At 41.5% G+C, this 18,571-nt stretch overlaps 1 protein-coding gene across 2 annotated transcripts in view; it reads left to right on the forward strand.

Moving 5' to 3' along the window:
* The first annotated feature begins 2,653 nt into the window (after positions 1-2,653).
* Positions 2,654-18,571, forward strand: part of mcm9 (minichromosome maintenance 9 homologous recombination repair factor) — a 71,493-nt gene continuing 55,575 nt past the window's right edge. Inside the window, exons 1-2 of one of the 2 annotated variants that reach the window (XM_044376538.1) lie at positions 2,654-2,921; positions 14,903-15,086. In XM_044376538.1, coding sequence (XP_044232473.1) covers positions 14,922-15,086 — 165 coding nt within the window. In that variant the 5' untranslated portion in view covers positions 2,654-2,921; positions 14,903-14,921. The remainder of the gene's footprint in view (positions 2,922-14,902; positions 15,087-18,571) is intronic. The other variant, XM_044376537.1, reaches the window with a different exon arrangement.

An 18,571-nucleotide genomic window follows, 5' to 3' on the forward strand; every position in this document is an offset into this window, starting at 1 on the left:
CCATCATATCTTGAAGAGCTCATAATACCGTATTATCCCACTAGAACATTGCGCTCCCAGTATGCAGGCTTACTGGTGGTCCCTACAGTCTTTAAAAGTAGAATGGGAGGCAGAGCCTTCAGCTATCAGGCTCCTCTTCTATGGAACCATCTACCGGATTCAGTCCGGGGTGCAGACACCCTCTCTATGTTTAAGAGTAGGCTTAAAACTTTCCTTTTTGATAAAGCTTATAGTTAGGGCCGACCAGCCTCGCCTTGGATCAGCCCTTAGTTATGCTGCTATAGGCCTAGACTGCTGGGGGACTTCCCATGATGCACTGAGCTCCTCTCTCCTTCTCCTCCTCTCCATCTGTATGCATTCATGTAACATCAATGCATGTCACTAATTTTGCTTCTTCCCCGGAGATTTTTGTGCTTTCTCATCTCACAGGAAAACCTGAGTCCCGGGCTGAACCTTCGCGGTCCTTCACAGTCCTGATGGCATCCTTCCCTGGCTATTGCTGCTTGTGCTTGTTGTTGTTGTTGTGATTGTTTTTCTTCTGTCCCCCCTCCCCCTTTCCCTCTCTCTTTCTCTCTCTCAACCCAACCGGTCAAAGCAGATGGCCGCCCACCAAGAGCCGGGGTCTGCTTGAGGTTTCTACCCGTTAAAGGGGAGTTTTTCCTTACCGCTGTCGCCAAGTGCTTGCTCATGGGGGAATTGTTGGGTCTCTGTATATTAAAGAGTACGGTCTTGACCTGCTCTATGTGAAAAGTGCCTTGAGATGACTTCTGTTGTGATATAGCGCTATATAAATAAAAATTGATTGATTGATATAAAATAGAAAAACTCCCATTATCCTTATCTAAATTCCACAGACAAATGCTTTTAGCATGATCTTTAATTAACAAACATAACTTCTCCCCCCTTATAGATGCTTTATTTGGAATAGTCGGCATATAATAATCAAAAATCCTTATTCTTTCCAAACTGGTTTAATAATAATATAATTTTAGTAAACCAATTAATTAATGCCAATGGACTGCTATTGAGCTATTCTGAATTTCTTGATACTTTTGGCATTCCTGTTACCCCAAAGGAGTTTGCCACAGTTATGGTTGCTATTCCTTCTGGGATTCTACTACTCCTGAAGGGGACAGAAACACCAGTTTGTTTACCAACAGTTGACACTAAGGTAACTTCTATGAGTAGTGTCTGCCTGACTCGACTACTACTTTAAGAAATAATAATCGTAGCATACAGTCATTGTTTCAAAAAGATATTACTAGTACCCCTTATGTTGTATCTTACTGGTCTAAATTTGTCAATAACCTGAATTGGAAATATGTCTGGAATCTCCCATATAAATATCTTCTTACTAATAAGATGAGGGAAGTTTCTTTTAAAATCATACATAGATATTATCCTGCTAATCATTATCTTCTTAAGTTCAAAAAAGACATCTGTGTTAACTGTTCAGTTCGTGAAATGCATCCAGAAACGATGCAACACCTATTCTGGCAATGTCCTTACACTAACAAATTCTGGAAAGATGTAAACCAATATATTGTTGATAATATTGACTCTGACTTTTCACTCTACTGGAAAAATATATTGTTTGGTTTCTTCATTAAAAATAATAATAAAATGAATGATTTATACACAATCAATTTTATCATTCATCTTAGCAAAATTTCATATTCATACATCTACATTTAGCAATTCTAAACCCTTAATGATAATATTTGAAAATGAAACTAAATAATTTAAAACTATATTTAACTCTAAAAATAAGAAAGCTGCTAAAACTGTTGATTTATGTACTTTGTTTAATATCTTTATTCAATTATTGTCATCATCGGCGGCAATCTCAATGCAGAGAGATATTGAGATGAGATTCTGCAACCAGTGGCAATCCCATATCTCCACAGTCTGGGACCGAACTCTATCCTCCAAAATGACAACGCTCACCCCCACAGTTGGGGTTTATCAGAGACTACCTCCAGAATTTGGGAGTGGAGAGGATAGAATGGCCTGCCAGCAGTCCTGACCTCATTGAACACTTGTGGGATCAGCTTGGGCGTGCTGTTTATGCCAGAGTGACCAACACAACAACGTTGGCTGACTTGCGACAAATGCTGGTTGAAGAATGGAATGCCATCCCACAGCAGTGTGTGACCAGGCTGGTGACCAGCATGAGGCGGAGGTGCCAAGCTGTTGTGGCTGTGTATGGTTCTTCCACACACTACTGAGGCTCCTGTTTGTTAAATGAATAAATTGTTAAATTACTAATATGTCTTGTTTCTTCAAACTTCAATCATCCAATCCACCAAACACCAAACAAGAGTCAATGGCAGAATAAGCTGTTTGGCATTGGCAGAGAAGATTTGGCAAATTTTTCATGGGTGCAACCCACATACTCAGCTTTGCTGCTCATCCCACAAATGCATGTTGCTTACAAATATGGCACCGTTTAAAAGGGAAATAAACAGGCTTTCCAATGCTATAAGATTTATTGCCAAGAAGCATTGTTACAACAAAGAAATAATCTACCTAACATAAATTTCCTTACTTTTTGTGCTAAGTTTGTTTGATATCCCTGTTTGTATGTGAATTTGAATGTCAATAAAGATATTGGGAGGGGGGTCCTCAGTTCCACATGGCGGAAGCGGAGCTCTGCTGCTGAGCGCTGATGTTGCAATGGAAAGGCCAATCAGCTTCCACTTCTTATCAATATAAATTTTTTGATTAGGATAGGAACAGGGTAAGGTTTGATCTGGGTAAGAATATTAGGTTAGGCCAATCAGAGACAGAGTAGGACGGGTCATGACTTCGTCATCCTGGAAAAAACAATATCCCTTCCGGGGCAAACCCGCCCACTGTTAGCCCGCGGAACAGAAGTTGCTTGTTGACATCGGTGAAGGAAAATGTGGTGACAAGATACGGTGAGAAGCCTTCTGTTTGTGTTCATTTATTAATGTTGCAGTTCGCTAGGTAAGGTGATGTGACGGCAGAGTCTGTGTAGCTAACGACCGTTAGCAATCCCCATCCGTAGCTAATTTAAGGTTGTAGATTTTACCGGCTGTCCCAAGTAATACCTAAAATGTGTTCAAGTTAACAATTTCAACGCGCAACTCCTTAGTAGAGGTGGGGCAGTTAACTAGACATGCTACCAAATAAACCGCTCAGTCCTAACCCTTACTGTCTTGTCTCTTTAAAAAATAAATCTCACCTATGTGTGGCTTGAATGTGTCTGATTGTGCGGCGTCTTCTTCGCCTCGTTTTTAAGCAAACTTCGCCAATAGGTTAATACTTAATCAGAATTGTTGTCAAATAGCACTTTTTGTTTTTACTTTACAATTATATTTCATAGATATAAAGACTTTAAGTATGGAGAATGTAATAAAATAAATAAAAGCAACCTTCCGGTGAATGTGACTTCACATCCATCCATTCAGTCAGTCAGTCTGCCAATAATGAATGAATGAGAAAACAAACAAATAAAAATACATAAATAACTAAATAAAACAAAATGAATAAATAATAGAAAAAATGAGTAACTGTAAAAATAAAATAATGACTACCGGCAGTCTTTATTTAAAAAAAAAATTGAGGTTTTATCATTTCAATTGTGTGAATAATTAGACCGTCATTGAGAAACTTCCTGTTTCCGAAGACCAATTGTACTGTTTATATCCTGTGTGCAGTACGTGGTACTGGAAAGGACATATTGGAAATTATATATACATTTGATGAACTATGTGCTATTTAGGCTTCACTTTCTGTTGTCCGTAGGCAATACTACATAATTGAAATATTAATGCAGCAATACATTTACCAGGGGCAACTGACATGGATATACATTTTCATGAATATTGGACATTAGGGCTGCTTGATTATGGCAAAAATCATAATCACGATTATTTTGGTCAATATTGAGATCATGATTATTTAAAACGATTACTCATTCACTCGGTGTAGGCCTAAATCAACTGAAAAACAAATTAAAAAAATAATTGTAAATTAAAGCTGCAAGCAGCGATGACCAGGCCCTTGCAGCTTTGTGCAATTCGGGGTGTGCTGCGGTCGAAGGGCTTTTATTGTGGGCATGTAGAAGTATTCAGCCTGGGCTTTTATCAGACGTTGCACGAAGGAGTTAAATATCACTTCATGTGTCCACTATGTGACGCTAGAGAACACCTACTAATTATAAGTCATGTTGCTGATTATCATGTGTAGTCCACACCATGTAAATTCCATGTAAATTGGATGATGTTTGTCATATGAGGACAGGCCTGGAATTAAGTCATTTTTAGGGCGAGGCCACTTTGGCCCTTGATAAATACAAATTTAATGGGCCTTGCAGCCAAAATGTAGGGCACCAAGGCCAAAACCAATAACAATAAGTGATAATAACACTGTATGAAGACAAAACTGTATACAATCAACAATTAGGACAGTGTATTGAAAAACAGTGCTGAATTTATTAAAACTGTACGCTGAATGTTTGGTACTGTCTGACTGAATTTTTAAAAAAAATATGAACAATTCATTATATTTTTGTTTTTAATGTTATTATTTTAATGATAAAATAAAGTCTGTAAACAGACTCAGGGGGATCAAAATTAATCAGAACAAGTTTCAACACTTTCAACCCATGCAACGGTTAGCATTTGAGTCTGAGATCATAGGAGAAAAATGTAGGGCTGTAGTCTGCTGGTCGACTGGTCGATTAGTTGGTTGATATCCTCTCGTCCAACTAAATTCTCATTGGTCGAATAATCTCTGTGTTACTTTCATAAGGAGAAAAATACTACATCAGTAGCCTTCCAGGATTAATCCATTATTTCCTTAGGCGGGAGGGACAGACTAACAAATTACCTGTGAAAACGGGGATGTATTCAAAACACCATACATTGCGTAGTATGTTTGCGTAGTGAGTGGGAAAGAGTGAGCCACAGAGAAGTGCCACTGGATGTGAGTGGAGCAGAGGAAAAGGTTAGTAGTAAGTTGTCAGTCTGGCAGACTCTTTGCTGAGTCTGCAGCCTGGATGTCCTGATGTTGGCCAGATGCATATCTTGAAATGGTGTTATCCTACTTTTGAGGTTGGTGGTAAGGCAGGTCAAGGCCTTCCTTCGATGGTCGAGCCATCTGGTGCCCTGGCAGCGTGCTGGTTTGATGACATGTTCATTGAGGATGGCTGCCACTTCTGTCAGCTCCTTCCATTTCTTTGCTGACCCTCTGTAGAGGTAGTAAAGCTGCATCAAAAGTTAATCAATTTGTGTGAAAAAGGTTTCCTGAAATGCATCTTTTAAGCACAACTCAAGCCGATGGGTAACACAATGCACGTTCACCATCCATGGTGCGTCATGGTTTTGTAAGGACCCCATTTACTCTACCAAAGTTAACTGATGCTCCATCAGCTGCAATAACACTGGTGCTGAGGTCAAGCTGATGTTCTTGACATTTTTCTTTAATGGCCCGATATATTCCTTCTGCATCACATGTGGTTGGTTCTGCTATTCCAAGCAGTTTTATTTTTGGAGTGTCACTCTCAATTAACTTGACACTGTTCATCTCTTTCTCTGATGTTGACTTATCAGTGCTACTGTCAAATAGCACAGAGTAATAAAAAGACTCACGATGAAACAACTGCTCCATGTCCTCTTTCATGCTACCAGCAGTATGCCCTATGAAGGCACAGCAAGCCTTGGTGTTTGCATATGTTTCACCTAGCTGAACTCCATGTTTGCGTTCCACTGAAACCAATGTACTGTACATTTTAAATAGCTGTTCACAATAAGCTACTGTGTATGCAATGTAGAACAGTTTGCACATTTTGTCCTGCGTCTTTGCAGTTTCTGTACTGCTTCTTGTACTGCTTCTTTTGAGGCTGGTGGGTTTAACAAAGCCTTTTCTGCATCAGTGTGAACTTTTGAGTTGCGTGTTGTAGCTTGGGTGTGCTGTTCATGCCAACAGCTTATTTTGCTGTTGCTACTTACTCTTGTTTTGAGCTTCTGGTACCTCCAGGTGCTGCCAATCAGGCATGTGGCAGCCTGTGAGCATGGGCCCTGCTACAGTGGTCAGTAGGTGTCTGCTCCAAGAATCGGCATGCCACGTTTGACTGATCTGGATAGGGACCGTGCGATAGGGCAACTTCAAGGTGGTGTTCCGCAAAACCAAGTTGTGGCATTATTTGGAGTGAGCCCTAGTACCATCTCCAAAGTGAAGGCCAAGTTCCATATAATGGGGGATGTCAGAGACAGGCCGCAAAGTGGGCGTCCCAAGAAGACAACACCCCAAGAAGACCGTTTCCTCATCCTGTCAGCACTTAGGTACCATAGGCTGTCTACAGATTTGCAGTTAAGGTTTGAGGACGATATGGCCGACGGCTCTCTGCCCAGACAATCCGGAACAGACTGCACGCAGCCAATCTCCGGTCTCATAGGGCTGCCAGGAGGCTTGCCATGACAGCCCTTCACCGTCAGGCCCGTTTGCGCTGGTGTCAGCAACACGTGCACTGGAACGTCAACATGTGGAGGAACCTTATGTTCAGCGATGAGTCCAGATTCTGCCTACAGCAGTTGGATCGTAGGGTCAAAATGAGGATAAGATGCGGAGAACGCTAAGCTGATTGCTGCACTGATAGAGTAACATCTTTTGGTGAAGGCAGTGTGATGGTGTGGGGTGGCATCTCCCTCACTGGAAAAACGAGGCTCGTCATCATTGGAGGCAATCTCAATGCCTAGAGATATCGCGATGAAATTCTGCAACCAGTGGCTATCCCATATCTCTACAGTCTGAGACCAAACTCTATCCTCCATGATGACAATGCTCACCCCCACAGAGCGAGGTTTATCAGAGACTACCTCCTGAATTTGGGAGTGGAGAGGATGGAATGGCCTGCCGGCAGTCCTGACCTCAACCCCATTGAACACTTGTGGGATCAGCTTAGGCGTGCTGTTCATGCCAGAGTGACCAACACAACCACGTTGGCTGACTGGCGACAAATACTGGTTGAAGAATGGGATGCCATCCCACAGCAGTGTGTGACCTGGCTGGTGAGCATGGGCCCTGCTACAGTGGTGGCTACAGTGGTGGGGGGATAATGTCATATTCAGACCTCCTACAAGTCAAAGCCAGTCTACCGTTGTCATTGTGGGTCTGATGTGTTGTATGCCACAGTTTTATAATATTACAGACTAGTAGCTACAAGTACTGTCAAAAGAGCCTAAACAAGTGTAATATTCCTTCTTTATTGATGCAGTTCTGGAAATGCCTTCAGATGAAGTTTTTTTTAGCATTCTTTATTTCATCTCCAAATTTATCCCTGCTGAGGTTTTGACCAGGATGACATGATGAAAATAACATAATCTCGATTATCTAGCACTGCCTTTTTGGTTAGTAAAAAATATGTTCTAGATTTGGGAATAAAAGCTCATTTCACTCGGTGCACTGAGCCCATTAATGTTAGTTGCTGTCCTTTTTACACAGCCTGTTCAAGGCGGGAATGCTGCGCCTTTATTCCGCCTCGCTGTTCTGTATAAAAGGTATGGACACGCAGTGGGGAGCAGATTTGCCCCTCCAATAAGCCGGCTTTGGAGGTAGTTACAGCCAGATGGACGTCTGTGTGAAGCTTCGGGATAGCTGGCATGGCTGGACAGGGAGCTGATGCTATTGTGTTACACAACATGCTGGATGCTATGTAAAAACACACACGGTGGCATTATGCCAGTTTTGTTTGGAGCGAAGGTGGCTTAGTGACGGATCTCCTTTACAGCTATAATGCAGTATATCTGTATAAAAAAATGAGAATATATGAGATGAAAGTATAAAACAGCCTCTGTAAAACTGCAATGATCACCCAACCGGGCGGCAAGACCCACTTATATTAACATTAACGTTATTTAGCCAAATTACATACACTATATTGGCTAACGTGCCAGACAAAAGACACTAGTGTTAGCGTTAATGTTACTTATCATAAGCAAATCGATTATGTTTGCTGGCTTGGTGCCGATGAGCCGAACACTTTTTTGACCTTTTCGCTTCCTTTGATAAAGTCGTGATTACTTTTTCGTGGTTCCAGGCCATTTTTGGGTGGGTGAGCCCTGCATGCCTTGCAGTAGAGGAAAGTTGTCTTATTCATTTATTCGACACCAAGCCAGTCTATTTTCCATTTGGTGTGGTGTTGGTGACGGCCTGGGACTTAAGTTGCTTTCATCGGTTGTAGCAGATAGGGTTTTTGTAAGGAGGTAGCGGCCCATCCTGGCAGCAAACGTCACTGCAGGTACAGCATGAGTGCAACACCTCTGTCAGGTATCGTAGTGCATAGTGTGAACAACAGCACTATTTATGTTTGTGTGTTACAATTGAAAGTAAATGAATTGGATGAAAATAAAATGATGGCATCATGTAGAATTAGGATATTGACCTAAACTGGTAAAGATAAAATTATTTTTTTCAAATTTTTGGGGGCAATTTCTGCCCCTCGATCACGGTTTTTAGGGGCATCCTGAGATTTCTTGGGGCATTTTTGCCCTTGCCCCCCGCTAATTTCCGTCGCTGACCCCTAGTAGGTTAACCATATCCATGTACAATTTGGTCTGCTAAGTTGTAAGACGTTGATGATGCTAAATGGTGCAGCTTTTGAGTTTTCATCAAAAGCTGTTGCCATGGCGAAGCATTATTCACCATGAAACATGAAGCTGTTTTCGAGGGGCTTGTTCTGATGGATGTGCAAACTTTCGCTGTATTTCAGTGAACTCCTCCTAGAGATTTAACCTGACCGCCTTTTGGTCAGATTTGGACAGATTTGGTCAGTGTCATATAAGGACTTTTGCGATGAAAAGTTATCAAAATCTTGAGTTTTCATTATACGCTGTTGCTGTGGTGACGCAGAACTCTACTACTCTACGTACTCTAACATTCTCCTCTCCAACTGCTCCTGGTCATGTGACTCCCTCAGTGCTGTGACACATTTTGCAATACACACTCAAGATAAAATCACAGGAGGAGCGAGAAAAGACTTTAAAAGTCACACTCTAATATCTCAAAAACAGTAAAAGATAGAAAAAACATGTAAATTCAAGATTTGTAGGTCAAACTCTCGTGACTCATTTAAAGTTCAAATGAAATCTGTATCTAAAACTATGTGGAAGCAATAAATATTAAAAAAGGTGCTCACACTCATTTCACATTACACATTTCAATCAAACTTTGACCAGGTCATGTGGGTTAAAATTCTCTACTTTTCTAAAAATAGACTTGATGAAAATAAGGAAATTAATGTGTTTTACACACAAACTCATCAAGAGTTTTCAACTTACTAATTGAAATGCAGGTGAATGGGATCAAAACTTGCATAACTCAAGCCAGATTACTGTTGAAGAGGAAGTGTACATGTGTGCCTATTCCCCTTTTTCTTTGGAGCTTCTCCCCCTCGCTGGACGGGACAAGACGAGACTTCGACCCTTGTCTGCCGGAACACTTTTAACGGATACGCAAGAGACTGTTGTTTCAGCACAACACTGTCACCGTTACCTACAGAAGGAAAAAAGAGTTTCTTCACGGAGAAGCGGATAACTTCTACGCCCCGCTGTCTACTGACTGACTTGACCATCCTGCGTTTCTTCGCTGCCCCGCAAAGAAACCAACACCGTCAGCCTCCAGGAACAAGGATGGCACCGTTTCTGGATCCCACTTATGGACTCTGACACACACACACACACACACACACACACCGGTTTGCTTTGGAGAGCAACACAAGTAAGAGGTTGTCTGAGCAGAGATATTAGATTTGTGTGTTTATAAGCTTAGTGGTTGTACTATTGTGTGTTTATAAGCTTTTTGCTTGTACTGTTGTGTGTTTTCAACGGACCGCCGAGTCCCGTTTGCTGCTATACCCTGTGGAGTATATTTTAAGTTGTTGCCTGTTTAGTTGTGTTCACTGCACTAGACTGTTTGTTTATCCCGTTCCGGATTTTTGTGTTTGTGCCACCGCAAGTGAAAAGTAAGTTTCTTTGTCAGTTCACAACCAGACAATGTGCGTACAGACTACCGTCCGTATGAGTGTTCTCTGCGGATAAAGCAACCACTGCTCTGCTCTCACGGTTGCGGTACAGAGAGTCGGTCTTCCCTCTTCTTTCCCTTTCTCTTTTACTAACATAGACACACACTCACACACCTACACATCCACCTAATTACGCACGTTTTCCCACACATCTGATGGTCAGATAACGTAGAACATAGTGCCCCCTTTGTTCCTGTGTTATCCGCCATCAGACACGTGTGTGCAGAAACGCCACCAACCACCATTCGGCGCTATCTGCCATTAATCGGAACTCTGTGGCGTCTTCCGCCGGTTAGTTCTCGCATGACGTGACTTCCCCTGGAAGCCGCGCCATCTTGAATCATGTGCACCGTCACACACACACTCCCACATGCTTTGTTTACCTGTTTGACTTTACACAGCTGCTGTTTTATGTGTGTTTTCACTTGGTATTAGTTGGTAGCATAGTGTTTATTAATTGAGACAATTGTTGACTTTGTTGGTTCTTGTGGAGATTAATAAATACCGTTTATAACTTTAAAGAGAAGTCTTTCTGTCATTGTGCATATTTTATTGTGATAAGTGGCTGATTGAGATAGTCAAGCCTCGGACTTTCACCTTCACTGTTCACTTAGTGGTACTGATATTTCAGGTATTAGCTCCCCTAATTGAACAACTTGTTTATAAGACTACTTTACAGTTTAGTTATTGGTCCCGGTTTCCGAGTGGTGCCCCTCGTTAATTCAATTTAATAATTTCTCAGCCCTCTTTTATCCAAAGGAATTATTATTTTTATTATTATTATTATTACTGAAAGGAAGGATGTGTGATGATATCGTTCAAAGGAAGAGCTGACGAAGTTCTTATTTTGTAGACGTTTATTAGACGATGGCCATCGGGTCCATTCCATGTACAAAGATGGTCTGGGCAACATACCACTGTCGGGGCATAGCTATATGGGGTTACACATCTGTATCTTATCACATGAATAACATAGGTTTTCCATGGGCACTAGGTCAGTTGGGAGCCATCCATCAAGTAATTGACAGCTACCTCACAACATATTATGTGTCACAACATACCACATCTGGACCAGTTCCAAACTTGACCATGGATCCATTGTTTGTATTTCTAAGGTCCCCCCGAAGGGCTATACCATATTACCTAAGGTGACATGCAGACTCTGGAATGTTTATGTCACATGTCCAACACCCAAAATCAGTAAAGAATATAGGGTCAGATAAAAATCATACTAACAATTACAACTCTTTGATTGGAATATATAGTTATCAAAAGATCTACCTATCGTTGAAACGTGTTGGCGTGGCATTGAGTTATGATGTTTCGCCATGAAAGAGGAAATTGCTTTAACTTTAGTGAAAATGCTCCAGTCGGCACCAAATTTAACATGTTTGATAACAGTCCAGGCCTGAACACGTCTACATGACAATATTCAATCAGTGATGCAAACTGGCTGAATAGCACCCCCTACGAAATTGCAACGAAGCAGGCAAAATAGTGGACAAAGGAAGTGATGTTAATCTCCTCTTGCACTGTCTGAAAACAGCCCAGGTCTGGAGACATCTACATGCCTGTGACAGAAGCCCTTTGACTGTGCCGTGCCCTGACGTACGCAAGGGTGCGAGGACCTGTTCATCGCTGCTTGCAGCTTTCATTTTTATTTTTCCCAAAAAAACACATTTTGGAGGGCCTAAACATTCTCGAAAACTTTTCAAAGTTTGCATGTTCTCCACAAGTGGTGGACAATTCAATATTTTATGGGTCTTGTGGATGGGTGTGGCAAAATGGTTCGATAGCACCCCCTAGAAAATTAAGATTAAGCCCCTCGATACGGATTGTCGTAGAAGAATGAAATTTGGTATGTATATGTATCATGATCAGACGCACCAAAAAGTCTCTTGGAGTCATACCCCAAGTCCAACACGAAGTCTGTCATTTTGGATTAAAGTTGTGATTTTGACGCAGATTTTGCCATTTCCAGCCTGCATACTTTAACAAACTTCTCCTAGAGATTTGACCTCAGCAACTTCAAATTCAGTCAGCATCATCTCCAGACCTTGGAGATGAAAAGTTATTAAAATTGTGAGTTTTCGACATTCCTAGGGGGGGCGTGGCTGGGCGTTGAATTTCGATCCTTTGCCATGAAAATTGAAATGGACATAACTCCGGCATACATGATCCTATGAGACCCAAACCTTTTGTGCTTGAAAAGAGTCCCTCCCTGAACAGATCCATGTGTCAATATGGGATCTGAGTCATAGTGTCACCTACTGGCATCAGGCAGTTACATGTTTTACACTTTGACACCCTGTGGGTAGCACGGTGAGTGGATCCACCTCAAATTAACTCAGAATATTCTTAAGGCCTTGGAAATTGTATATTCTGAAGTAGGTGACTCTCTGTCAAAAGGTGTTGCCATGATGACACTGCGAATTTCGATGTCTCGCCATGAAATTTCAAAGCCTTACGACCTGACTCCACATGGTCTGATCTTTTTTTTCAAGAGTCCTGGTCTTAAGACATGTACAGGCCCATATTTAGTGACAGTCATAGTGCCACCTACTGTCGATATGAAGTAACATGCGTCATACTTTGTCTAATTACACCTAGTAAATTTGGCTGATGCACCTGAAATTGACTCAGCTAAGATGTAAGACCTTGGTGATAATAACTCCTGAAGCTTTTGAGTTTTCACTGAAAGCCGTTGCCATGGCGATGCATTGTTCGCTGCAAAGTACAATGCTGTGTTTGAGGGGCAAGGGATGGCTTTACAGTCACAAAACTTGACAGACACGTCTGGTGTGACACCAGTTAAACTCCTCAATGGCTCAACAGCGCCCCCTTGAAAATTTCAAAATTGAAGCCCTGCCTTCTAGATTAACGTAGAAAAATGAAATTCACAGGGCATGTGTATCATGTCCAGACGCACAAAAAAGCCTCTTGGAGCCATATGTAAATATATCATAAATATATATAAACATATCATAAATCTAAACAGGAAGTCAGCCATTTTGAAATAACTGTGCAATTTTTGCTCTGTTTTTGCCATTTGCAGGCATTGTAATTTAACAAACTCATCCAATTTACATGAAATTTGCATGGTGTGGTCTACGCATGATACAACAACATGACATATACTTAGGAGGTGTTCTCTAGCACCACATATTGAACACAGGAAGTGATAATTATCTGCTACATGCAAAGTGCAATATTCATGAAAATGTAAATCCAGGTCAGTTGCCCGCTGGTAAATGTATCGCTGCAGTATTTCACTTATGTAGTGTTGCCTATGAGCAACAGGAAGTGAACCTAAATGACACATGAAGTGCACAATGGTTGTTCCACAAGGGTCAGTGTTGGGTCCCCTATTATTTAGCCTATATATTATTGATCTCCTACAGTGTCATGATGTAGAACTACAAATGTATGCAGATGACACCATTGTGTACAAAAAAACGGCTGGGTTAGCTGCTGCTAAGGTAACAATTGCATTTGAAAGGATCACACATTGGCTTGATCAATCATGTCTGAGTATAAATGTAAACAAGACTAAAGGTATTTTTTCTCTAAAACTATGGTACAACACTGATCTTTTCATCAAAGGTGAAAAATTGACATAGTTACTGATTTTAAACATCTTGGTGTGACACTGGATCTAAATTTGAATTTTAAGAAACATGTTACAACAGGGTTAAAACCATAACGTATAACTTAGCAAATTTTATACATATTAAAAACTGTCTGTCTTTGGATGCAGCCAAGATATTTATGCATGCTATGATTCTTTCCCATATATCTTATTGCATCACATGTTGGGGCAGGCTGGATAAACAGCCATAAAACCTCTTGAGTTCTTATACATACAAACTCTGAAAACTCTGGACAAAAAGCCAATGCATTTCCATCACTGCAGGGTACTAGAGAAATACAATTTACTGAGCTTTGAGAATTTTAGATTATTTTCAAATTTGTGCCTAGTTTATAAAATTTTAAATGGTTTGGCCCCTCTTCCACTATGTGACTTTGTGTTCACTCACTCAGTAAGTTCTATTAGATCCTCCAGAATATCCTCTATACAAGATTGTACCATACCATTTCGTCGCACTGCATTTGTGCAGTCAGCTTTCTCTGTGAAAGCCACAACTCATTGGAATGCCCTACCTGATGATATGAAGAACTGTAGTTCAATCAATACATTCAATGCCAAATTAAAAAAATCTACTAAACACCAAAAATCTACTAAACACCAATCAGCTATGTGACCACTTGAGTCTAAACTTTATCAGTGGTCTTCTTATTAGCGCAGGTAGACTTACTTTTAATTTGACAAGTTCACATTATTAATTTCTAATTGACATTGTAGGTGAATGTGATGTGCTGTTGTGTGTAGCTTTGTATTTTGTATGTGTTCTGTGTGTCTTTTGCTTTGAACTGTTTGTCGTTGTGCAGTTGTATGTTTTGATTTAGGGAGACTGCGGATGTAAATTAGCTTTGAGCTAACTCCGGTGCAGTGCATCATTTATGTTTAAAACTGCGCACTGTCCCAATCAATAAATAAATACAATAGTTCATCAGATTTTTTCGCAGTTTCCTATCGCCTATGTCATCTCCAGCGCCATGCACTGCACGCAGGAAATATTTTACCCATTCACAGTGTTCAAGCCATGTCAAAACACAGTGATACCACAGCTGCCGTTCCCTCCATCGCATGCAAGTTGCGAGGGCCCATTTATTGCTACTTGCAGCCTTAATTTTTGATTATTGTTTAACTCCAATTAGCATGACATTTGTACGTTCTCACACCATAGAAATGTCAAACCCTGATCGTTGTATTGTTCATTTCTTTTCTTCCAGGGGATCATATCACTTCACTATGTTGATAAGCACAGAGCAGCAGGCCCTGATTGGTCGGGTGTTTGAAACCTATGTGACAGAGCATCATCATGGTGACATTTACCAGCTCATTGAAGATACTAAGGATGAGACCCATCACCCTGTTGTTGTTAATGCAATGACATTGTTTGAAGCCAACATGGAGGTAATGGAAACATAATTCAAAACATTCTACTGCAGCAAAGCTGCTGGAACCCTATTGTATTTATTAGGATTATTATTACAGCCCAAGCACTGAAAGTGCAAGGAACCTATTGTTTTTCTAAAGATTATTAGGGCCCGAGCACGAAAGTGCCAGGGGCCCAATGGTCCTTGGCACTGAAAGCGCAAGGAACCTCTTGTTTTTGTAGAGCTTATTATGAGGGCCCGAGCACAAAAGTGCCAGGGACCGTTGAAAGTGCAAGGAACCTATTGTTTTTTAGGGGATTATTATTACTATTATTATTATTATAGTATGCTATTGCATTTTTTAGGGTCTTAGGATGCTTGAAAATTCACAAAAATTGGTATACACATCAGAACTGGCGAAAATTGCAAAGTCAGTAGTGATTGGACTCGAGTGTTGCTAGGGGGCTCCATAGCGGCCCCAAACACAGGGCCATTTTGGAACAAAGTTTCTTTGATGTGCATGAAATTCAGTGCATTCATTGCTCCCATCATTATCGACATAATACATATTTTTTCACCCAACAGGATGTGAGCCATTTTGGATTTCGTGTGTTAATCTTCATTTTACAAACACATGTTTGAGGCCTTTAGGATACAAAACTCATGAAACTTTGTGCCCATGTTTGAATTAGTAAGTATTGTGAGTAAAGGTTAAATCTAAAGACCTTAAAGATGCTGAATTGCAAAGCTTTTTATATCCCACGGAACACCCTTGTAATCACTCATAACACTGTTACCTTTGAGAACCATTTCTCTATGACCTATATTAAGGGAAATATGGCAAGTCAAAGTTGCCAGATTGAATTGACCTGGACTTACCCAGGTAATGTCTAAAGACCTTTTTTTTTTTTTTTTTTTTTTGCTAAATTGCAAAGCTTTTTAGTTTTCATGGAATGAAACTATATGACAAACATCATCTGATTTACATGGAATTCACATGGTGTGGTTTACACATGATAGATAGCAATGTGATGTATAAGGCTGTATTCAGACCAAATCAGGTGGTGCTGCGAAAACGCCAGTCCTCCCGTTCATTTGGATGGGGGTAGTGTGTTTCGGCTGCGGCTGTTTTGGCTGCTGCAGCACTGCACTTGACTGCGGCTGAAGGCTGCGGTGACCAATCACAGCTAGAGATCAGACTGATCAGAGTTGTAAACTCTGCCATGAGGGAGTACAAAGACGTTACTAAGTGAGGGGAAGACATTTCTCTTTGTTTGATAATGTTAAAAGTTAAGTTAGACTTTTCTGATGGCTTCCCGACTCATTTTGAAAGACAAGAGAAAGAGAGAGAAAAAGAGCACCAGAGAGAGAGAGAGAGGTTACATTCTAGAGCACAAATACACACACCCACAACCCCACACACCTCCGCTCGACCCTGTGACTGAACGCCACAGCGCCTGATTCGGTTGAATAGGGCCTAATTAGTGGGTCATATCTAGCGCCAAATAGTGGACACAGGAAGTGATATTTAATGCCTTCATGCAACATCCAGGAAGACCCAAGGCTTGAAGACATCTACATGACTTCAATAAGAGCCCTTTGACTGTGGCATACTCAACATGCACAAATTTGTGAGGGCCCAATCATCGCTGCTTGCAGCTTTAATTATTATTATTACTAGTAATAATACAAGGTGTGTTAATATTACACGCCTTGTGGGAGGGGTCAGACTTGATCTTTCCTGTTAGCCTCAGTGTCCTGGAGGCATGCAGGTCCTGGAGGGATGGCAGGTTGCAGCCAGTCACCTCCTCAGCACAGCAGATGCTACACTGCAGTTTGCCCTTGTCCTTGGCAGTTGCAGCAGTGTACCAGATGGTGATGGAGGTGAGGATGGAGTCAATGATGGCGGTGTAGAAGTGCACCATCATTGCCTTTGGCAGGTTGAAATTCTTCAGCTGCTGCAGGTAGCAGTAGTGACGGGGGCTGCATTCCTTCTGAAATTCACAACCATCCCCACTGTCTTTAGAGTGTTGAGCTCCAGCTTGTTTCGACCACACAAAGTCACTAGATGGTCAATCTCCCACCTGCAGGCGGTCTGATCCCCATCAGCAATGAGGTTTGAGGGAGAGATAGAGTCTGGTCCAGCTGCTTTGCGGGCATTCTCTTGAACAGCCTGTTAATGTCTCTCTCCAGGATAGAGAGAGTCGTTGTATTTGGTGAGGGAGGAGCAGGGGGTGCTCCAAGAAGGCCGGTTGAACACCAGCCCAGGTGAGCTGGAGATTATGGCTGGAGTCAAGGGTGTCAGGACTGTCCTTTTGTCTTTAAAATCAACAGTAGAACTCGTTCAGGTTGTTGGTCAGGCATGAGACCTTAATGGAGTGGGGGGCTTTAAACTTTAAGTTAGTGATCTGTCTAAGACCTTTCCAGACAGAAGCAGAGTCATTAGCTGAGAATTGTTGTTGAGTTTCTCAGAGTACAGTCGTTTAGCATCTTTCATTGCTTTGCTAAACCTGTATTTCGCCTATTTAAACTTATCCCTTTCCCCAATTCTGAACACTTCTTCCAACCTTATCCATCTGAGTTTAGCTATGAACCAGGGTTTGTCGTTGTTGTACTTCACCCTGGTGAGTGATGATATACAGATGTCCACACAGAAGGTAATGTAGGACATCACAGCCTCTGTGTACTCATCGAGACTGTTGGTGGCAGTTCTGAAAACATTCCAGTCAGTACAGTCCAAGCACTCACATAGGTTATCCACAGCTTCAGTGTTCCACTTTGTAGATACCCTCACTACAGGCTAAGAGTTTTAATTTCTGCCTGTATAAAGCGATCAGGTGGACCATAACATTGTCAGAGTAGCCCAGTACAGGGCGGGGGACAGGCACTTGTGACAATAGTGTGACGTTGATTCAAAGTATTCTCCTCTCTGGTTGGGCATTTCATAAGCTATCTATATCTGAGGAGGCTGTGGCTTAAATGACCTTTTGTTAAAGTCGCCAAGGACAATAATCAAGGAGTGCAGGTTTGTCTGGTCCACATACAGTAACTGGTCAGCAAGTTTGCGCTGTGCCTCCTGCGCGTTGGCCTGCAGTAGAATGTAAACACAGACCAGTATGAAGTAGGAAAATCTTGATCGACTGAAATCATACATAATCTTCGATTAGTCACACAGTTCTTCTTTCTCTATTTCTCTGTTTAGCGTCTTCAGATTAGGCTAACCCATTGTTGCTAACTTTGGAGCTAACCCCCTTCACTTTTCCAGCAGTTGGGGAAATAAAAGATGTGACTTTTCTTGGTCTTGAGAAGCTGCAGCATTTATGAACTGACACACTGTAGCCTGTACTGTACATTTACTGCCAGACTGACAAAATGGTAAATGGACTGTACTTGTATAGCGCCTTTCTAGTCTTCTGACCACTCAAAGCGCTTTTACACTACGAGTCACATTCACCCATTCACACACATTCATACGCTGAATGGGTACAGGGGCTACCATGTCAGGTCCTAACCTGCCCATCA

The sequence above is a fragment of the Thunnus albacares genome, chromosome 16, assembly GCF_914725855.1.
Source record: "Thunnus albacares chromosome 16, fThuAlb1.1, whole genome shotgun sequence".
Lineage (NCBI taxonomy): Eukaryota > Metazoa > Chordata > Actinopteri > Scombriformes > Scombridae > Thunnus > Thunnus albacares.